This window comes from Suillus plorans, assembly GCF_016647745.1.
Source record: "Suillus plorans strain S12 chromosome Unknown HD556scaffold_97, whole genome shotgun sequence".
In the NCBI taxonomy this organism is placed as follows: Eukaryota; Fungi; Basidiomycota; class Agaricomycetes; order Boletales; family Suillaceae; genus Suillus; species Suillus plorans.
Window position 1 is genome coordinate 134,561 of NW_024537481.1, and position 18,543 is coordinate 153,103.

An 18,543-nucleotide genomic window follows, 5' to 3' on the forward strand; every position below is an offset into this window, starting at 1 on the left:
CAGGAGGTGTGCACACTTCGGCCTGAGTGCGGTCTGGCCATGCCTGTTTATAATGGTGAGAACGCTCGAACACCTCCTTCGAATGCCACACGAGGGGACGTACATTTAGCCTGTTACGACGCCGCCATAATGATTATGCGAAACACATGCTTTGAAGAGTCGCACATGTTAAGCGACCCGTTATCAATGTCTGTCTTCTGACTGCCGTGAGGTGAAGTTGTCGAGATAGCTAGCTGTGCAGACGCCGACGAAGCTCAGGCATGCTTCAGCGTTATTGACGCTGTTACGGTGTCGCTCGTAGAAAACAATGACGACGAGAATCATATGATAGTATTCATAAAGTGAGTTCTATTCGTGACTCCGCGGTGTACCTAAGCGCGGCAAGTTGCGGCCCAAAGAAAAAAATTACTCGAGGCCAGGCTTTTGTTATCATGCCTCAAGACAAGCTGCCCTATTCTTTGCCGCCTGCGATGATATGCAGTAGCAATGTCTAATACAGCCTCCCAAGAGCGTCCTTACTAGTATCAATACAGACCCGGAGTCAGCGGATCACATTAAGATGCATCGCCCGCCGGTCAGTCATAGTCTCCCGTATACTAGCTGCGGCAGACCCTGGTTTATCATGAGGTAAGTCATGGTAACCGAGCTTGAGAAAATTTCCATTCCGTTCGGCTCGACGGCCATCCTATTTAATATCCAAGCTGGATGGAGCTAGCCTCCACTTCTATTGAAGCTCTGCAGAATTTTGCACTTTCTACAATTTGTGGTTTACGATGCATCAGTCTCTGCTCATTGACGAGATTCTTTCTCTCATCATTCGGTTCGTCGCTGCCGACGGTCAAGGGGACCCGAAGCGTTTGGAAAATACAAGCAGCCTTGCTAAGCTAGCTCGCACATGCCGCTGTTTTATGGAATGTGCTCTTGACACCCTCTGGCGAACTCAGCATTCGCTAAGTCCTCTCATCATGTGTTTGCCGAGAAGCATTTGGGAGATTCACTCCAGCAATGTACTTGTGAGTCTCGTATCATTGTGTGCATGCAATTTCATAGTTACAGTACCTATAGTATCTCACAAGACCACCTACCGAATCTGAGTGGGCACGATTCGACGTGTATTCACGCCGTGTGAAGAGTTTCTCATACCCAAAGCAAACAAAAATGATCAGACTACACGAGGACGCTCTTCCACTCCTTTTTTCTGAACGCTCTCCACAGTCTCTATTCCCGTCACTTTCCTCGCTCGACTTCTCCATCCTGTCGTGCAATTCCTCCAGCTTAATCCGAGACTTTCTTTCCCCGAAACTGACAAACCTCGCCTTCACTCTCCCTCGAAAGATATGCCCTCAGGATATTTGCGGGATATTAGAAGACCTTCCTCGGAAGGCTACCCGACTCGAAAACCTCGCAATCTCATCGTTCTTTCCAGTGACGTCATTTGAATTGAACATTCCGACCCATGGACTACCAGACTTGCGTCGGTTGGTCGTCTCCAGCTCTATTCGTATATCTGCACAGAGCATGCTGAATATTGCATCACTTCGTTATGTTCAAGAGCTTGCCTTGAATCTCCATCATGATTTCGACGCCGACGTGCTACGCGATAGGGCAAATCATAGTACCTTCCCCGCTCTCCGGCGGGTCAACCTCGTGGCATATGACCTTCCTCAGTGTACATCTATCGTGTCGCTTATATGCTCACCACAACTAGAAGACGTTACCGTCACCTACAACGTCCAAGCACGATCTTCCGTCATCACTTCATTCTTGAGTGCCATCGGCACGTCCGTTCGATCAATTTCTCTCCGACACAATATGCAAACTCACGCAATCGCCGACCCTCCTTTTGTTTTCTATCCATCCACATTTGCACCGCTGTTCGCTTGCCGCAATCTCCGCACCATCCAAGTATACAATCTTGGTACGCTCAATTTAGATGATGACTTCATCATTTCGGCAGCTAAAGCCTGGAGCAAACTCGAGGACATTCGACTCTGCAGTTTACCTTGGTCCTCCATAATCCCCAACATCAGTTTGAACGCCTTGACAGCGCTGACTCGATACTGTCCAAAGCTCACCCGTGTGCACCTGTCCTTGGATGCAAGAGAAATACCTGAGCTACCCGTCGACGGTCTCAATACGACTGGTGCTCAGTTCCTGGGGGTGCTCAATGTCCGGGATTCGGCTATTGGCCACACCGAATCTGTCGCGCAGTTTTTGCGGGCGATCATACCGAATATGAGGACTTTGTATGTTGAAGCACACCCAGAACTGAGGGATAAATGGATGGAAGTCAAGGCCTATTATGACCGACTGTCCATGCCAGTAGTGCCTGCACTTAGAAATGGGTCAGACAGTCGCCCTTAGAACTAGTCATGGATTATTTTGGTATAGAGTTTGTTATTTGTAACTTGGCGCAGTAAGGTATCACTGAGACCTAGTAGGTGTTCTTTGTAACTTATATATGGAGTAAAGTATTACAGATTTGTCGATTGCCCCGAAGTTTGTCGCTTCGCACTGAACGCGCACCGGCTTCGTCGACACACTAGCTCCCAAAGTTCTACGTAGAAGGAAAACTAAAAACGGTACCACACGTCTTTGGAAGTTCTAAAAAACCCACAATGTTGTTGGTTTGGTACAGAAACCACTCCAAAGGTAATGACAGGCCCGTTTATAATGTCATCCTGCAGTTCTTGGCACTTGCAATGCTCATAGATTGAACAAAATGCGCGAGGCAAAGACACTGCACAGCCAACCGAGCGCTTCTTTGACTCAGCTGTATTATGGAGTTATATCAAAGTTAAATAACCCGATAAGAAGCGCGGTATACAATGACCAAGAAACCCGATCAGAAGCTCGCTGCTCACCTTTCCAATCGATAAAATTTGCAGCGCTTGTATAGCGTAAGGGATATCGAAATTAAATCACTGAGAAAACTCATTGGACACTACGTACCAACTTCATAGAACGCCAACGAACCATAAATGATGCCACTTCCTCGAGTATACCGCGCGTCAATTCTCGAAAATGAAGTCAACATTCAGACCGCATCATCGAAAAGGCCGATGATAAGAGCAAATCATACACCATCAACTCCAAAATTGGCTGTGAAAAATTTGGCAACGTATGGTGGATCACTGTTGAGTCAAGTTACATATAGCTTGGGATCTGCGACGTTGGCTCGCGTGCCGGTGGATTGCAGAAATTCGACTGCCTTGCACTTCGAGCCAGGATTCCTGAACGCACGAGCGAGCATCTTTTGAGGTCGAGTTCATACAATTCTTGCTCAATGGCGTCCAGTTATTCCAGGAAGTGGGCAACAAAAAGGTGACAGTTTGAATTCGCAAGGAGAGCTTCCAGTCACGACCGAGCGTTGATGGTAGTTATGGGGGCACTGCGGGGATGGGTATTGCGGAGGAGGATTAATGCTGGGCGTCTCTCTTGTTTCATGGAGCTTCTTATAATCACTTTTAGTCATGATTCAGGTGCGGCGAGCTTGACGATTGGAATTTGCGTCATCTGCGTAGTTTTAACTGGTCACCAGTTGAATATTGGCAGTATTTACTATTCTCAGTCTTTTTGTGTTCTTTATCATCTTCTAAACACTCTGGTAGTATGTCGTAGCGCGGAGTCCACATGATCTTATGCTGTCCAGACCTTCGCAATCAACTCCGTCAAGCCTTTAGGATATAAGTTAGGCGAGGAAATATGACAAGGAGTATGGATCGCACCAATGTCATTCGTGTTGAACTGATAGACGCCAACGAGCACACCGACCGTGGCCGATCTCAGTGTCCAGGTCAGGATAGGGCCAAGGACAGGGAATTTGCGTTTGTGCACATAGTCCACAACCATCGAGTCAAACTAGCATGAAAAATCCACGTTTATATTCTCAGGCATACCACCTCTAGCGGTCACGTACCCCAATATGAGAGTGCATCACCAAGCTAAGACCGAGCAATCCGTCGAAGACGGGGTAGGATGACCCAGAGGTTACAAAGGCGGCTGCGGTCATGGGTACGAGGGAGGCAGCAAGAAGGCGCTCGAATGCCCAGTGATACGAGCCATGCGTTCTTGATGGAGGGGGGAACTCCGTAGGGTCGTTGACCGTGCCCTTCAAGATAGCTGTGAAGCATATGAGTGAGTTTTCCTGATGTCAAATAAAGTTCCCAAAACGCACGTCCGCCTGGCACATACTGCGTAGTCGAGCTTGCCGCTCTCACTTTCAAACGCAGGTAAGCTTGATCCACGCATGACGAATGAGAAGGTTCTACCTTGCAACGCGAATCGTAGGGAATTACGTCCAGTGGCAGAAGTAAAGGTTCTGGGCAACGTTGAACGAAGGATCACGGACGAAGCCATCGTCGCTGAAGAGAGTAGTGCGAGAAAGGTCGTGTACACCGTGCGTAATGCGGGGCGCGGATGAGCGTTGGAAACTGGGAATAAAGCCGCTAACCAATCACATGCTTCCGGTTATATCCGGGTTTGATAGCGAGTCGCGACTCTGTTCCCTAGCACTCACAAAGTACTCATGCTTCGGAAACTTTTGCGATTGCTCAAGCCAGATGTTGATATGCGATCAAGCTTCGTGATTCCCATTCCTCATTGTTTCAACATCGAAGAGCTACCATCTGCAGCGTCTCAGCGCTCTCAAATCCAGGAGTTGATTCGATGTAGCAATCAGCCGTTAGCTGAACTCAAACAAACACTTGACCCGCTATCGAGACACCTACTGAATGGCCTGGCGTACACCGTTGGTTCTGCACTAGGGTCTGAGCCGCCAACACGAGAGGAATGCCTTACAGCATTCAGCATACCCAACAAAGTGGGTCTTACGGCTGGTGCTCGTGCATGGTCAAAGCATTCGCACCGCTCGCAAGGAAAGACATCAGGAGCAAAAGATTCACCAGTCAAGAGAAACAACAAAGGGCAGATAAAAATAGACACGGGGTGGTGGGGCACCCCTTCCGGCTCAGTTTCCTCCATCAATGAACGTGGGCTGATATTATTTGAACGAGTGGTGGACAATTCGAGTTGGAGGAATCTCCATTGGCTACCGCATCAGGTCCTAGTATATGAAGCACGAGTAGCAGAAGGATATGGAATGCGCTGGTCCCAAGATCGTAGTGTCTTAGAGAGCGGCGGGGAGGTTGTTGCTGAACTCCCTTCATGGACATTCCGAGGATTTGTAGAGCCAATGATTGAAAATGGTCACGAAGTAGGATGGAAACACCATATTTTAGATACCCAGCAGTGATTTCTCCACTACTTGAGCTTGTGAACTTGAATAATTGCTTAATACACGATAGCTGGCCCTGAAAGCCTAAAAAAAAACTTTTGTAAGTTGAGGGGTTGAAATTTTGACTTAAAGGACCTTGCGAGGACAAGTGGCGTGACACTCTTGAACGCGTGACCACCGACGCGTGACCAATAAATATCGTTGTCACGCATGAGGCCGCCTTTTCGGCGCTGCCTTTCTTGCAGTCGTCAGCAGAGCACGGGTCAACTTTTTCGGAGCCATTTTCGAGGAAACCTCACTTTGCTGCCTCCCGTAGAATGTCAAGCTCTTCTATGAACGGCGCTCGCAAGACGTCATCTCGATCTACTCATGCACAAGCCATCTTGGGTCCCGAGTTTTGTGAGAGGTTGTCTGAGACGAAAGTTCTACTGGTTGGGGCGGGAGGAATAGGATGCGAACTTTGTAAGTCTTTGAAGGATATATTTTTATATTGCATTCCGTGATTATGATATAATATGTGACAGTGAAGAATATCGTCTTGACTGGCTTCGGCCACATAACCCTCCTTGACCTAGACACCATAGACCTTTCGAACTTGAATAGGCAATTTCTTTTCAAAAAGAAAGATATCAAACATAGCAAAGCCATGGTAAGCCACTCAATTGACAGATCTCGTTCCGGGGTAACATCATAGCATCGTCCCGCAAGGTAGCAGCCCAAACTGCTGGCGCTTTCAACCCCAACGTCAACATTCAGCCCATTCATGCAAACATAAAAGAAGCACAGTTTGACATTGAATGGTTCAAACGTTTCGACATCGTTCTGAACGCACTAGACAATCTCGGTAATGATAACCGATGACATAAATTCAACATAGTTTGACGGAATCGATTTTCCAGATGCACGAAGACATGTTAATAAGATGTGCATGGCTGCCGGTGTTCCTCTAGTTGAATCCGGTACTGCCGGATACCTTGGCCAAGTACAGCCTTTACTCAAGGTATTGGTTATCTTGGTCGATACAGCTGTGTTGTTGAAGGATTTCTTGTCCAGGATCGCACAGAATGTTTTGACTGTGTGCCGAAGCCTACACCGACGACTTTCCCGGTGTGCACGATCCGGTCTACACCGTCTCAACCTATTCACTGTATTGTCTGGGCGAAGAGCTACCTACTACCGTGAGTTTATTCACGTGTTTTATGAGAAGATACTGTACTGTGATATCAGGCAACTATTTGGTGAGGACGAGGATGGGACAGACGAACTCGATGAAGCGGAGAAACAAGGAGAAAACGGTAGATTTGATTATCCTGAAGTTCTGTACGTATTGCTAAGGGGGTGTTTCACACAGCCGAAGAAATTGCCGCTCTGCGCAGAGAGGCGCTCGCATATAAAGCAGTTCGAAGTGCGCTCCGCTCCGCACAGACGACGGAGGATGTGGCTCAACGTGTCTTCAAGAAGGTCTTATTTTACACCATATTCAAATTCTACTTTGAGGTATTGATTCCCTGCAGGTTTTCCACTCGGATATCCTCAATCTGTTATCAATGTCTGACATGTGGCGCGCACGTGAGGCACCAACGCCTCTTGATTTCAACGCTATCCAGGAAGGGACATTTTCCATACAACGACCTTCGAATCCGGGTACTACTAGCGGGAGTGCACAGACCACCCACTTCCAGCCAGCGAACGGTCACGTGAACGGAAAGACCCCTTCGACGTCTAGTTCGTCGAACGGAGTTTCGGGACTAAGGGATCAACGGGCACTCAGTTTACACGACACCTTGGAGCTTTTCATATCAAGGTAGGTATAGGTGTCATGCAATCAATTAGATTTCTCAATGAGAATTGCAGTACAAATCGACTTGCCGAGCGACTTCGCAAAGGTGAAGATACAATTTCCTTCGACAAAGATGACGACGACACACTCGATTTCGTTACCGCTGCTGCAAATCTTCGTTCTGCGGCATATTACATCGATCGCAAGACACGTTGGGAAATCAAAGGTCTGTTTTCATATCGCTGATACTGTCTTACCACTCATCTCTCCCTAGAAATGGCAGGAAATATCATTCCCGCAATTGCGACCACCAATGCCATCATTTCCGGCCTCATAGTTTTACAAGCAATCCATCTCCTTCGCAAATCATACGCGCAACTGCGCAATGTCCACGTGCAGTTCAAGCCAACCAATCCTCTTAGCACAAGTACTATGTGCCCGCCGAATCCTAAATGCGGCGTCTGCCGAGACACCTACATCACAGTGTTGTGCGACCCTGTTCGTGTAACATTAAGTGAACTTGTAGATGGCGTACTCGGCGATAATGAAAGGGAGGTCAGTGTCTACGAAGACAAGCGCATCCTCAGTGACCCCGACTGGGATGATAATCTTGAACGGACACTGGAGAGTTTGAATGTTGGAAGAGGCAAGTTCTTGACAATCGTGGATGAGGATGAGGAGTGGGGTACCATTGTAGTTGCGTTGAGCATACTACCGTAAGTGACATGGATTTTCTGTTGAGTCCTTGGTTAATGTGCACCGCAGACCTAATCATCCTTCTGATGGCCCAGCGTTTATACTTCCATCACCACTACCATCACCTCCTCGTCTAGAGAAGCAGCAGTCAACACCCCCTCCCGCGCCATCTCGCAAACGGTCCGCCCCTGATGACGAAATTGTGGAAGTCGGGCCAATTGCCAAACGCGCGAAGACAGATACAAATGGCACAGCATCAATACCGAATATTGCGAGTCCCAACAAAAGGAGGAGATTGGAGGAGGACGGGCTGCTGATGTTGAGCAGCAAGGATGACAAAATAGAGGACGACGTGATTGAAATTGATTGAGACCCTTTCTCTTTCCGTCTTGCTTATGTTATTGAATGTTCTAAGTGCTTCAGTTGCAGACCTCGAGTGAGCATAGTATTACTCAGGTGCGACATTGCCAACGGGCGGTATATATAGCAGCTCGAATGATCATCGATCACTGTCAACTACGGTGGGACATGAAGTGATGATCTCCAGCTGCTTTTGACTTTTCTCCTTTGCTGAGGTTCACGCCGACTTAGCTACACGATTAATTATGAAGAATACGCTGTAGATGTATATATGAAATGCCACTTTACATAATTATCGATACACCATTTGGCATTTGTTACGCGGACGTTGCGCGGACGGTAAATATTATTCCTTTCGGCTTGAAAATACTGCTCGCATTTTAATCTATTCTTGACCAGTATCCTTGTTCTTGGCAACGGTCATCAACTGGCGAGCTGCAAGTGCCAGCTTGCAGGAATGAACACGATCGAATCATTTCCTTCGAAAGTGATCTCTACTATTTTTTTTATTCGGAACAATTGCGAATCCTGAAGTTTGGATGTATCGTAGCAGAACCTTGACCCGGGTGGTGCCTATGCCTAGACAAAGTGTATCGTGCACTCGATATTGTGTATTGCGCACTGGATGCGCCATTCATCAAAGTGGGTCATACGCCACGACGGATGAAGTTATTTCTGTCTTGCAGTCACATGGACGCGTACGAGGGCCCCGTGTTGGCTTTCTAAGTCGAACCCGGTGAGATTGGTAAGTACGCTCCTCATTGCTCCCGAAAGTGACTGATGCTTGGAGCAATCATATTCATCAAGAACCCTCTCGGCAGAATCAAGGCGATGAAACACTCACAGAAATGCGACAACACGTGCCAACAGAACGCAGACAAGTACATAGTGCAATCACCGATTCGCGTGTACTACTCTCCCGCGACTTAGACTGAATTGTTCATCACACCATTCCTGTCCCCTGATGTTGCAGTCACTACAACCACCATCGGATCCGTTACCTGCTTTACGGGGCTGGCATCCAGGAGAACAAGCCGTTCAGGCAATCATCCACCTCCCCGAGCGCGTTGCAATCACTGCGGTCGTCGATAGGTTGCCCGAGCAGCATCGCATCTTCCATACAAGCCGACTACATTTCTTACCCGTCACTACTCTAGACCAGCAAGGGAGACCGTGGGCATCTATTCTTTGCTCACATGATGGGATGCCAAGCTTTATCTCATCTTCTACTAACGCTTTGCTCACGATCAAAGCACATCTATGGCCTGGAGATCCAATCATCCAGAACCTCTCCCAGTTTCATGATCGAAAACTACTTTTTTCCGGGATCGGGCTCGAGGTTTCGACTAGGAGGAGGAACAAGTTCTCTGGCTATATATCCAATGTTTCATTGAGAGGTCTGGATGTAGATCTTACGTCCGTAATCACTCAAGCCCTGGGGTGAGCTGCCGCGGCTTCTTTGTACTGTAGCCCTGTCTCACGAACTGTAGGTTGTGTCCGAAATACATCAATATCAGGTCAATTATGCCATTCCACCGGACATCGCCACGCCTCATCTATGAGCGGTTTAGCCTAGGGGACGGCGAGCGCCTGCCTGATGACGTCATTGCATACATCCATGCAGCTGATACCGCTTTCTTGTCCACATCCTACGTAGCCGCCCAGGATGATGAAAACACTTATCCATCTCGAGTTGGTGTCAATCATAGAGGGGGTCGCCCCGGATTCGTTCGAGTCAGACCTTCCGATGGGAAGACTCTCGTGCTTCCGAATTATGCTGGTGAGAAGAACGATAAATCGCAGAGCGAGTCTCTAATATTTATATATAATACACAGGGAATCGCGTGATGAACTCGCTTGGTGATATACACATCACGCCAGTTGCTGGAATCGTTTTCCCTTCATTTTCCACCGGATCAATCCTGTATCTTACCGGGAAAGCTGAGAACCTGTATGGCGCTTCTGCGCGAGCAATAATGCCAAATATGAATATCGTCTCCACCATCCGCGTCACTGGATTCTCCTTTGTCGAAAACGCCATTCCGTTGAGGGAGACAGGACCATCGCAACGTAGCCCCTACAGCCCACCCGTCTGCTACTTAGCAGAAGAAAAGCCACCATCTGTATCATTTGCGGACATCACCCTTAACCTGATAAAGACGCGAGTGCTAAATGACACTCTCATGACCCTCACTTTTGAGTCATCACGACCTGTGGAGATCAATCCAAGCCAAAACTGCGTGCTGGAGTTGTCGGAGTTCCTACGCAAACGCTCACACGCGTTGTTGGACTGGGAGGAAGATGAGAGCACAGTGAACGATGACTGCGTGCGTACCTGGACGGTATCCATGCCTCCAGCGCCAGATACACCATGCACTCTCTCTCTCACAATGAGAGCGATCAAAGGCGGCCTTATTACTCCAATTTTATATCAGCTTGCTCGGAGTGTTGATCCGCAGCTGACTGGAGAAGAAATTGACGTCGCAGGCTTGAAAGTCTGCGCTCGACTACGAGGAGTCGGAGGCGATCTTCCTGTCCCAGAGCCCCTAGCAGCATGCGACGGTGGGCGACGGCTGCTGTGGATCGCTGGTGGAATTGGCATCACGCCTTTCCTAAGCTTGACTCGCCATGTCACAAACCTCGCTGCCCGGGGATTTGGCATCTGGGATGTGACGCTCGTCCTTGCAACGCGGGAGCCGGAGGTCATGCTCGGGTTAATTCAGGCAGCGTTCGTGAACAAGCCATCCTGCAAAATCGACGGCTGCCAGTCGGCCCCCAGCCTTACATTTTCCATTCATGTCTACTCCCCAAGGCAATTCAAGCTGCTCGAGCCTTTTCCGCCGTTCGTTTCCCTGATCCCACATGAAGGACGCCTTGACGACAGCGGAGCTCTTTTTGGCAATGTAGACGCAAAGGGTCGGGAGTCGCATATATGCGGCCCGTTGCCTTTCGTTCTCAATGCTATGAAGTCGCTCCGAGCTGCTGGAGTAGATCTAGAGCGCGTAAAGCGAGAGAGATTCACATATTGAGAAAGAGGAAGCCATGTATTGGGATAGTAGTTACTTCATGGGTCAAGAGATCTAGGCTAGGGGGTCTTCTTATGAATTCGTAATCTCGGAAGAGTATAACGGTTGCTCTAGCGCTCGATATTGGTGTAATGGTAATACTCGCACTCTGTTGGCGCCACCATGGCTCTGGATATAGTATACAGCAGTCAGTCGGCAACTTAGTCAAGTGTCCGGATAACGATCGATCGAAGTTGCGGTATGCGGAACGCCACGAAGGCAATGGCGGAATGCGGCTAGGATTCTACGGGGGATGGGAGATTTGTGATTTGTGATACTACTACTAGGTACCGATGATCCATAGCTAGACCACTCGAGGCTTGTGAGTCACGGTGTAGAGCTTCATACACGTTCATACATAGAGATAACATGTAGCACACCACTAGCACACCATCGCACTGTTTCACAATGATCCGTGTCGTGTTTATCATGATCCACCTGGCAAGGCGACTCGGATCGAGATTGCAACTTCAATAGATTCGCGAAACTCACTTTACACTGATACACAATGTATTGGTATACGTGACATGCCAGCAGACCGTTCATCCTTTTGCTCCTCATACAGGAAATGTATTATGTGGAGGCACACCAATACAAGTGCTCCAGGGTCGGTTCGAGATGGCCTCCGAGATCCCCATATATTACCTCGCGATGATAATGGCTGCGTGAATAAATGAAAAGACTTGTTGTGATGTAGATGTACGAACAATCGGAGGACATGATTCGTGCGTCGACTGGCGGAGTGGTAGTATAATAGAATAACGGAAGAAGCCGAATAATCTTAATTCTGTGTCGCACACTCCTATTAATGTGTGAACTACTGCTATTGTATCTCGTTATACTGCTTGGAACCTAAGTTACAATAAGACTGTTTTCCGTCACGAGTATTGGACTTGAAAACCAGGAGCCTCAAGGCGCACTCAATGGGCCGAGACTCCAGGAGACTTCTTCGACGGCCCGAGACGCGCAGAAATAGTCCACATGATGACCGCGGCTTCTTTCGAACAAAGTTGAGACAGCCTCCGAGTCGAGATCACACTCATACAACTGTCCAGATGATGCCATCACTGTTACCCTGAGCACATCACTACCAGACTCCAGCCTCGGAGTAGCACCCCAGGACATCTCACGGCTCAGTTCGGCCGCGGTCACTGGTGCCAATGCATCGGCCAATGTCGAACGTTGATGGCTCTAGCGACGCACGTTCCGCTTCGTAGACTCTAGCATTCAAAGATCGAGGCCATCTTTCTCCCACTTGATGCATGAGACACCCGATGGCGTGTCTACCCCTTCCCAAATCAATAATCCTGCTACCAGAAAAGCGGCTAAGTGAATGATCATATGTACCATAAGTGTCGTGGTCCACTTACAACTCACTCGATATCTTAGAGGATTTTACTGCATCGAATGGGGGAAAACGGCACGAAGGTGCCACATCTCAGTTTGAGGCATACTGGAAGGTTTGTCTGTTGTTGTCATATTCGCTTCGTAATGTTCCTAGTCGAGAATATGATATCCACGGTCTTACCGTGACACCCCTGGATACTGCCAAGACACGCTGGAATTCTCAATATACACTGCCTTGGATCATTGTACATACACACTGATTCATACTACACGTGCATACAGTCACTGTATATTTGTGTATGTGCGTGTACATCGCACAAGTGTCCAAGATCTTTTATGCAAATCATTACTACCAATATATAATGTATGAAACCCATGTGATAGAGCAAAAAAGTTACACGAGATAGTATCAGATTCGAGTGTGGCAAACGCAATTGATGGCGAACAATTGCAAAGTTTCAAATATAGGGGATTACTACTCCGGAGCCCAGCTGTCTATCACGGGATTATGGCTGCAGCGCAGCGTTACGACGCAGAAGCGCTTTTAGATAATGAAATTATTCCTCATACGCGAAGCAGTAGTGGGAAGGGAGCTGCAGCGTTCTCAAGGCTTGCAACATGTCAACTGAAAATTCCTTGGATACTAGTTCTACAAATCATGCTTAGATTGAAAGCTAACTTCTCTATTTAATACAGACTCGAGCACCATTCACAATAAATTCCTGTACACTGTCTCCGAGTCAGTAGGACGAAAGATTACAAACAAAAGTTAAACCATACCTGTTCGAGTTGGGTGATTAGGGGGGTCTTGCACCAACACTCAAAGTACCCGGAGTGGTGGCCTTGACTGCCTCCAACTTATTCATTTTCTCCATCCAGTTCACCAATCTTGGAGAAAGCAGTTCGCCCTCCGGAACTGCTTTCAAATCTGCAAGCAGTGGGAACAAAAAGAAGTCCGCCCAGCTCAGCTGGCTTCCGAACACGTAGCCCTCATCTGCCATCAGTTCTTCCACTTGACTAAGCAATCTTTTAAGATGCTCCACAGCTGGTTTTATTTGTTCGCGAACCGCAGAATCTGTAAGTTTGCCTCCGTCGATCGCAGCTACACGGGGTTTCACGACCCCTTTCTCAACAGCAGGGAAACCTGAAGCATGAAATCAGTATCGTAGCATTCATGTATCTAACTGAGATTTCAAACCATGTGCTCCAACAAGACTAACAAACTCCCACAACTGTTCCTCGATGATTGCCTTCCCGTGACCCGGTGAGATAAGTAAACTGGGTTGTGGCGCAATCCTGTCAATGTAGCGCGCGATGGCAGAGGTCTCGCGCAATTTCAGGTTGACTGTCTTGCCATCAATCTCGTGGATGACCAGGGTGGGCAGAAACCCGAATGGATGGTTATCATATGCTTTGTCCGAGTGTGGGACGCATCTAACTTGGGTGAAGGGTATCCCCTTATGAGCCAATGCGAGAGTGATAGATCGGGTGAACGTGCTGAATGGCGTCCCGATGATAGTGTAGAGAGGTGTGGACATGGTTGGTGTTAGAGTGCTTGATTGCACTACTCAGCTGATTTTAATCACCTCGGCTAGTTGCTTAATGTCCACGCGAGCACTGGTAGAAGCTCGACTCGTTCAATGATGGTGAGAACCTGCTACTTGGAAGACAAGTATTTGATTTCGACCAACGTGTGTGTGCGAAAGTAGTGACAACTTGATGACAATCGCGGAAACATGCCATCCTTGTCGCATGACCGAGCCAGACAGTAGAAGGATAGTGTGTTACGTACTAGGCGCACCGGTGGCCTCTCGGAGTCAGTCCTGATTTCAATATTCAAATTTCAATCTCCGATCAACTCTTGCTTATCCTAAAGGCACCACATAAGCAGCACATTTTTCATTAACACAAGGAACACCAAATTCAAGCTATTGAGTAAAAAGTACAACAAGAAGGCCCAGCCCACCACCTAGTAGTATGCTAGTTAAACAATTTCAAATTCGACGTGTAACATCGCATTAGGAAGTGGTTATAATTTGCTGTGGAGATGATTAATCGGAGGTAACTTGATCGGGGGCCATCAGCATACCTTTACGGAGCAATGAGCTCGGAGTCGCTGAGTCTCTCATATGGACACGGCGCCGGAACATTCTCATCCAGCAAGTAATACTGCTTGGATTCCCGCGATCCTTCGTCGCCGTAGTTCTTCAGCTCGGGGCTGACCGGGATGGGATCGTACTTGGCAAGGAGGGCACGAACTTTTGAAAGCGCACCCGCCCGCTTTGCATCAGTGCTAAAGAGAATGTCGAAAATCCACTTTGGCTGCATAACCATGGTCACGCCCGGCGCATAACGCGTGCGCCTCACTTGGTGGGCCGGGGTTTGAATGACAGTGAAGAATTGTTCTCCGCCGAAGCAGAAACACCATCTGTCTGTGTCGATATCGCGGGGTATGTCAGAAGGCCAGGGCTTGTCATCAAGCTTGGCGAGACCGTTGAGAAGTTCCCAGAACAAGGTATTGTATTCTTCTATTGTTCGTGAGTTGACCTCGTTTTGCTTGGCAAGAAGAACGAGGGAGGTGTTGGGGCCAAGCTGGCGTGCTTGAGGAAGATATATGGAAAGCCCCTTGGCAATGGTACGGATATGGCGTGGGTCTGACAGGTCATCCGAGTCGACGAACAAATAGAGCTGGTCATCTGATTTGAAACCCTTTGTAGCGTAGACGCAGGGGAATACTAGTTCTTCATCCAGGAGGACTGCCTTGTAATCTTCGTATGCATTGCGCTGCCACGTTCCTTCAGGAAATGCGGCAGTGACTTGCGCTCTGAAACGAATGAAATATCAGACTACGACGGCCTCAAAAAAGCGCACACATCCGTACCTTGTCAAAGGAATACCCTGTTGGTCGTTCTTTTTACTGCCAAATGTAGCTTGAATAAAATCCTAGTAGTCGTCGATCATCAGTTCATTCATAATCGATGACCAAATATATCTGATACGGACAATGAGGGAGGATAATATCCTCTGGAGTGTCTTCGGTACACCTCGAGATTTGATCGAGACAACATTGGCAAGAAGTATAAGTATAACGCCGCCAACGAGCTGTGTAGCTAAAGTGTAGACGTCAAACATGATTAAAAGTGTAGTGTTGAAGATTGGAGTGCAGGAAGCTGGAAGCTGAGGAACTGAGGATTGTACTGAGGAATGTCTGGCAATGTTGGTAGAGTTTTTATAGGCCTCAAAATCCAACTCTGACGATGCTGATTCGTTGTCCAACTGAGAAGCATCATCACAACCCCAGGTCAAATGATTGCCTTGTGAACCAGGTTGTGGGCGCGGCGTGACTAGACTGCGGATGACAGCACGCATGGGTGTACTTCCCATATAATGAGACTTACTATGTTAGAGCATCATCGATGACGCCGGAACAGTGAGAATATGGACGCAGCGATGGTCACGGGGAGATCTCACTGTATACCAGTTCTGTAACTTGGGTAAGGTTTTTTCTGATTAGCTATGCGCAGTGCAACAACAGCTGGCGTCCGAGATTGTGACCTTTCGGTAACTTACTTCGTTCCAGTAGTTCGTACATGATTTCTCCATTTGGAGATCGAGAAAGCCAAGAAGAGTTCCTGACAAAGTGCGCCACGATGTTAATCACCTGAAACGAGACGGACTACATCCGGGGTCGAACCCCATTCACGACATATCATCAAAATCCCCCGAAACAAGCCAACTACAAACCAGAATATGGCTAATTAGTACTTCCCTGAGAACACCAGCTCCTTTGAAGCGGATTCAACAATATTCAAGTTGGCTCACCGGATGCAGTGATATGGTCCGCTCATGAGTCGATCCGAGGAGAACAAAATATGGAACGGTGCCTTAGCGGAGGTAATATCAGTGAGTGCAGGCCCGGGTTCATTCCGGACCTTGGTATCTTTGCCATCACAACTAGATGCATCGTCAAATGGTCAACAGTACTTGCAATATGGGTGTGCGGAAATATTAATGACAAACGCAGCAATTTTTGAAACACCAGTTTACCTCGGATTGTCGACAAGATCATCCGAAATTCCAGGCTCCCGCATTCGTGGCAGCACCCACTACCTCGAGCCTGCAGTCACATGTCGGCCGTCTTCCAAAAGAGCCCCATATGACACAGTGCAAGCCTAATTTTCGGCGTGATTAGGATTTTGTATGGAGGAAGCTTGAGAACCAGGTGTTGTCTCCATTAGGCGCGTGGTAAACTTGGGTAACGCCAAGAGGTATATACAACCATAGACCTGATTTTCACATACGCTTCCTTCTGATAATTACGAAATATTTACTGTCGTGCTCTGATTCTACAATTTCCATATGCGTTTTTCAGGCTCCCTTTCCTTGTCTACGAAGACGGTGTAGTCTGCGACGTTCTCGGCCCGTTCAAGTCGAACTTCCTCCACTTGCTAGCGCGCGTACACGAAGACATCACAGTGCAAAGGCATCCGATACAATTTCCGCGTCTGTATTGGCACACCACGGTATTCGTGTTGACAGTCGATTTGAGCAAACCGTATAAGCGCCGTTATTGCATCGCTGGTTGCCACTTACGGATGATGCATCGATGATGTCAGTTGCGCCGCGGCTACCAAGAGTAATCCTGTCGCGTGGACGCGATCACAGGACCAGAAGAGGGCTCTGGCAAGACAGCTGTTCGCCTACGATGACGCTGCAAGGACAGGGCTGTTCGCTGTGGCCGTATGGGAGTAATACGGCCACGTAATATGGCCGCCGTTTTAGAAAAGAAAAGTACGATGTGCCAGCATAGGTATCGCCATTCCTCTAAAGAAATCGGTTGCGTATTCATGAGACCAAGAACAGATAAAACAGTTACCATGACATACTACCGAAGAGATGATCCGTATTTTACAACGCACATGAATATAAAACGTCGTCTGAACGTGCAGTGGAGCTCGAGGATGAAAAGAAGCCTGAGATACGGAAATAAAATCCGGAAACACCGATCACCCAAGTAAACCTTGATCAGATTCAACAAATTGCGGTGGCCGCATCTGACTTTCCTTCCTTTGCTTTGAAACCAGGAAGTTCGAGTTAGCCAATTGCACTCGCGACCAGTCGCTTGAGAGCTCGACGTGTCAAACAGGTAACTTAGCAAGCCAAGCTCTAGAACACATCAGCGTCACGGCGCTCCTTCAACATTCCAGAAGGAGCAGCCTTGGAGCAGCCTCTATATTTGCAATCTGAAAACCCCATATCCGGCACCTCCCCCACCTTAGCCTTTACGCACTTTCTTGTACTATCGTGCGCGACCCTCGGACCGTTTTGTCATGCAGAGGTGCCAGCGGTACACTGGGCCGTCCCTCCCGCATCCTCCTAACTCATTCATTGTACCCCTGAGGCCATGTGTTCATCAACACTGCATCCCCTGAGACCAGTGTGGAGTGTACTGCGGACAAGTCGAGTGTCACTTCTCTCGGTGATCAAAGTTGTTACGCGAGCTTACTAGTTTCTCCCATCATTCAGACCTTCTAAGAAACTCTCCCACCCCACGCTTGTCTTCATACTCACACGGTCTTCCTATTTTTTTTTTTGTAATTACTCTTGTTCAATTCAAAATGCATCTGATTGTATTTCTATTGATAGATAATCGAAGGTAGCAACCATGGAGTTTTGTCATGCACGACCACTGTGTGACTCTGTCAAATAACACGAACTAGCTCTGGGTTCAGAAAGTTATGAGATCTCGCGTCATACGAACAGAATCGCGTCTTAGAAGTCAGCAAGATGAATGTGGAGACAACTGGATAGTCCCTGGGTTTTTACGATGACAGTCAGATGGTTCTACATCATGCTGCCTACCATGTGACTAGCCCATAAGTAGAATTGAATTAGAAAGATATACTATAGTGTGTTTACACGACCCAACTCCCAACGTATGCAGGGCATTAGGCAGTTGTCAGGTGGGCCGGATTATAACCAAGGAGACCGACAGCCTGTCAGACTCAGCGGTGCCGAGGAATCTCATGACTTCTCTCCGCTTCTAGTAGTATTTGCAG

The 18,543-nt window shown here is 48.0% G+C and overlaps 8 protein-coding genes across 8 annotated transcripts; 5 read left to right on the plus strand and 3 right to left on the minus strand.

Moving 5' to 3' along the window:
• The first annotated feature begins 376 nt into the window (after positions 1–376).
• On the plus strand, positions 377–2,469 carry HD556DRAFT_1066209 (uncharacterized protein). Its single transcript, XM_041296051.1, has 2 exons — positions 377–1,013; positions 1,066–2,469. The coding sequence occupies exons 1-2, from the start codon at positions 774–776 to the stop codon at positions 2,362–2,364; spliced, it is 1,539 nt and encodes a 512-aa protein (XP_041153630.1). The 5' UTR covers positions 377–773; the 3' UTR covers positions 2,365–2,469.
• A 1,170-nt stretch (positions 2,470–3,639) lies between these two features.
• HD556DRAFT_1248615 (SDHD, membrane anchor subunit of succinate dehydrogenase) lies at positions 3,640–4,359 on the minus strand (the record flags this gene model as incomplete). Its single annotated transcript, XM_041298785.1, has 5 exons — positions 3,640–3,677; positions 3,729–3,861; positions 3,920–4,122; positions 4,178–4,219; positions 4,272–4,359. 5 exons carry the CDS (start codon positions 4,357–4,359, stop codon positions 3,640–3,642), a joined length of 504 nt encoding a protein of 167 aa, XP_041153631.1.
• A 153-nt stretch (positions 4,360–4,512) lies between these two features.
• Positions 4,513–5,390, plus strand: HD556DRAFT_1417069 (uncharacterized protein). Its single transcript, XM_041304357.1, has one exon. It carries the CDS (start codon positions 4,529–4,531, stop codon positions 5,252–5,254), a length of 726 nt encoding a protein of 241 aa, XP_041153632.1. The 5' UTR covers positions 4,513–4,528; the 3' UTR covers positions 5,255–5,390.
• Positions 5,391–5,393: 3 nt separating this feature from the next.
• On the plus strand, positions 5,394–8,433 carry HD556DRAFT_1417071 (uncharacterized protein). The gene is made up of 11 exons (XM_041304358.1): positions 5,394–5,698; positions 5,761–5,885; positions 5,945–6,080; positions 6,136–6,236; positions 6,290–6,414; positions 6,464–6,531; positions 6,588–6,697; positions 6,751–7,040; positions 7,091–7,242; positions 7,291–7,732; positions 7,782–8,433. Exons 1-11 carry the CDS (start codon positions 5,554–5,556, stop codon positions 8,080–8,082), a joined length of 1,995 nt encoding a protein of 664 aa, XP_041153633.1. The 5' UTR covers positions 5,394–5,553; the 3' UTR covers positions 8,083–8,433.
• Positions 8,434–8,902: 469 nt separating this feature from the next.
• On the plus strand, positions 8,903–11,366 carry HD556DRAFT_1066446 (uncharacterized protein). Its single transcript, XM_041296052.1, has 3 exons — positions 8,903–9,512; positions 9,563–9,852; positions 9,909–11,366. Exons 1-3 carry the CDS (start codon positions 9,037–9,039, stop codon positions 11,099–11,101), a joined length of 1,959 nt encoding a protein of 652 aa, XP_041153634.1. The 5' UTR covers positions 8,903–9,036; the 3' UTR covers positions 11,102–11,366.
• A 1,585-nt stretch (positions 11,367–12,951) lies between these two features.
• On the minus strand, positions 12,952–14,309 carry HD556DRAFT_1417079 (uncharacterized protein). The gene is made up of 3 exons (XM_041304359.1): positions 13,683–14,309; positions 13,265–13,628; positions 12,952–13,213 (listed from the first exon to the last, which is right to left on the minus strand). The coding sequence occupies exons 1-2, from the start codon at positions 14,020–14,022 to the stop codon at positions 13,282–13,284; spliced, it is 687 nt and encodes a 228-aa protein (XP_041153635.1). The 5' UTR covers positions 14,023–14,309; the 3' UTR covers positions 12,952–13,213; positions 13,265–13,281.
• Positions 14,310–14,575: 266 nt separating this feature from the next.
• On the minus strand, positions 14,576–15,616 carry HD556DRAFT_1313718 (YqcI/YcgG family-domain-containing protein; the record flags this gene model as incomplete). The annotated part of the gene is made up of 3 exons (XM_041300845.1): positions 14,576–15,308; positions 15,366–15,427; positions 15,488–15,616. The coding sequence occupies 3 exons, from the start codon at positions 15,614–15,616 to the stop codon at positions 14,576–14,578; spliced, it is 924 nt and encodes a 307-aa protein (XP_041153636.1).
• A 714-nt stretch (positions 15,617–16,330) lies between these two features.
• Positions 16,331–17,236, plus strand: HD556DRAFT_1313719 (uncharacterized protein; the record flags this gene model as incomplete). Its single annotated transcript, XM_041300846.1, has 5 exons — positions 16,331–16,387; positions 16,466–16,648; positions 16,677–16,729; positions 16,857–17,039; positions 17,101–17,236. The coding sequence occupies 5 exons, from the start codon at positions 16,331–16,333 to the stop codon at positions 17,234–17,236; spliced, it is 612 nt and encodes a 203-aa protein (XP_041153637.1).
• Positions 17,237–18,543: the final 1,307 nt, after the last annotated feature.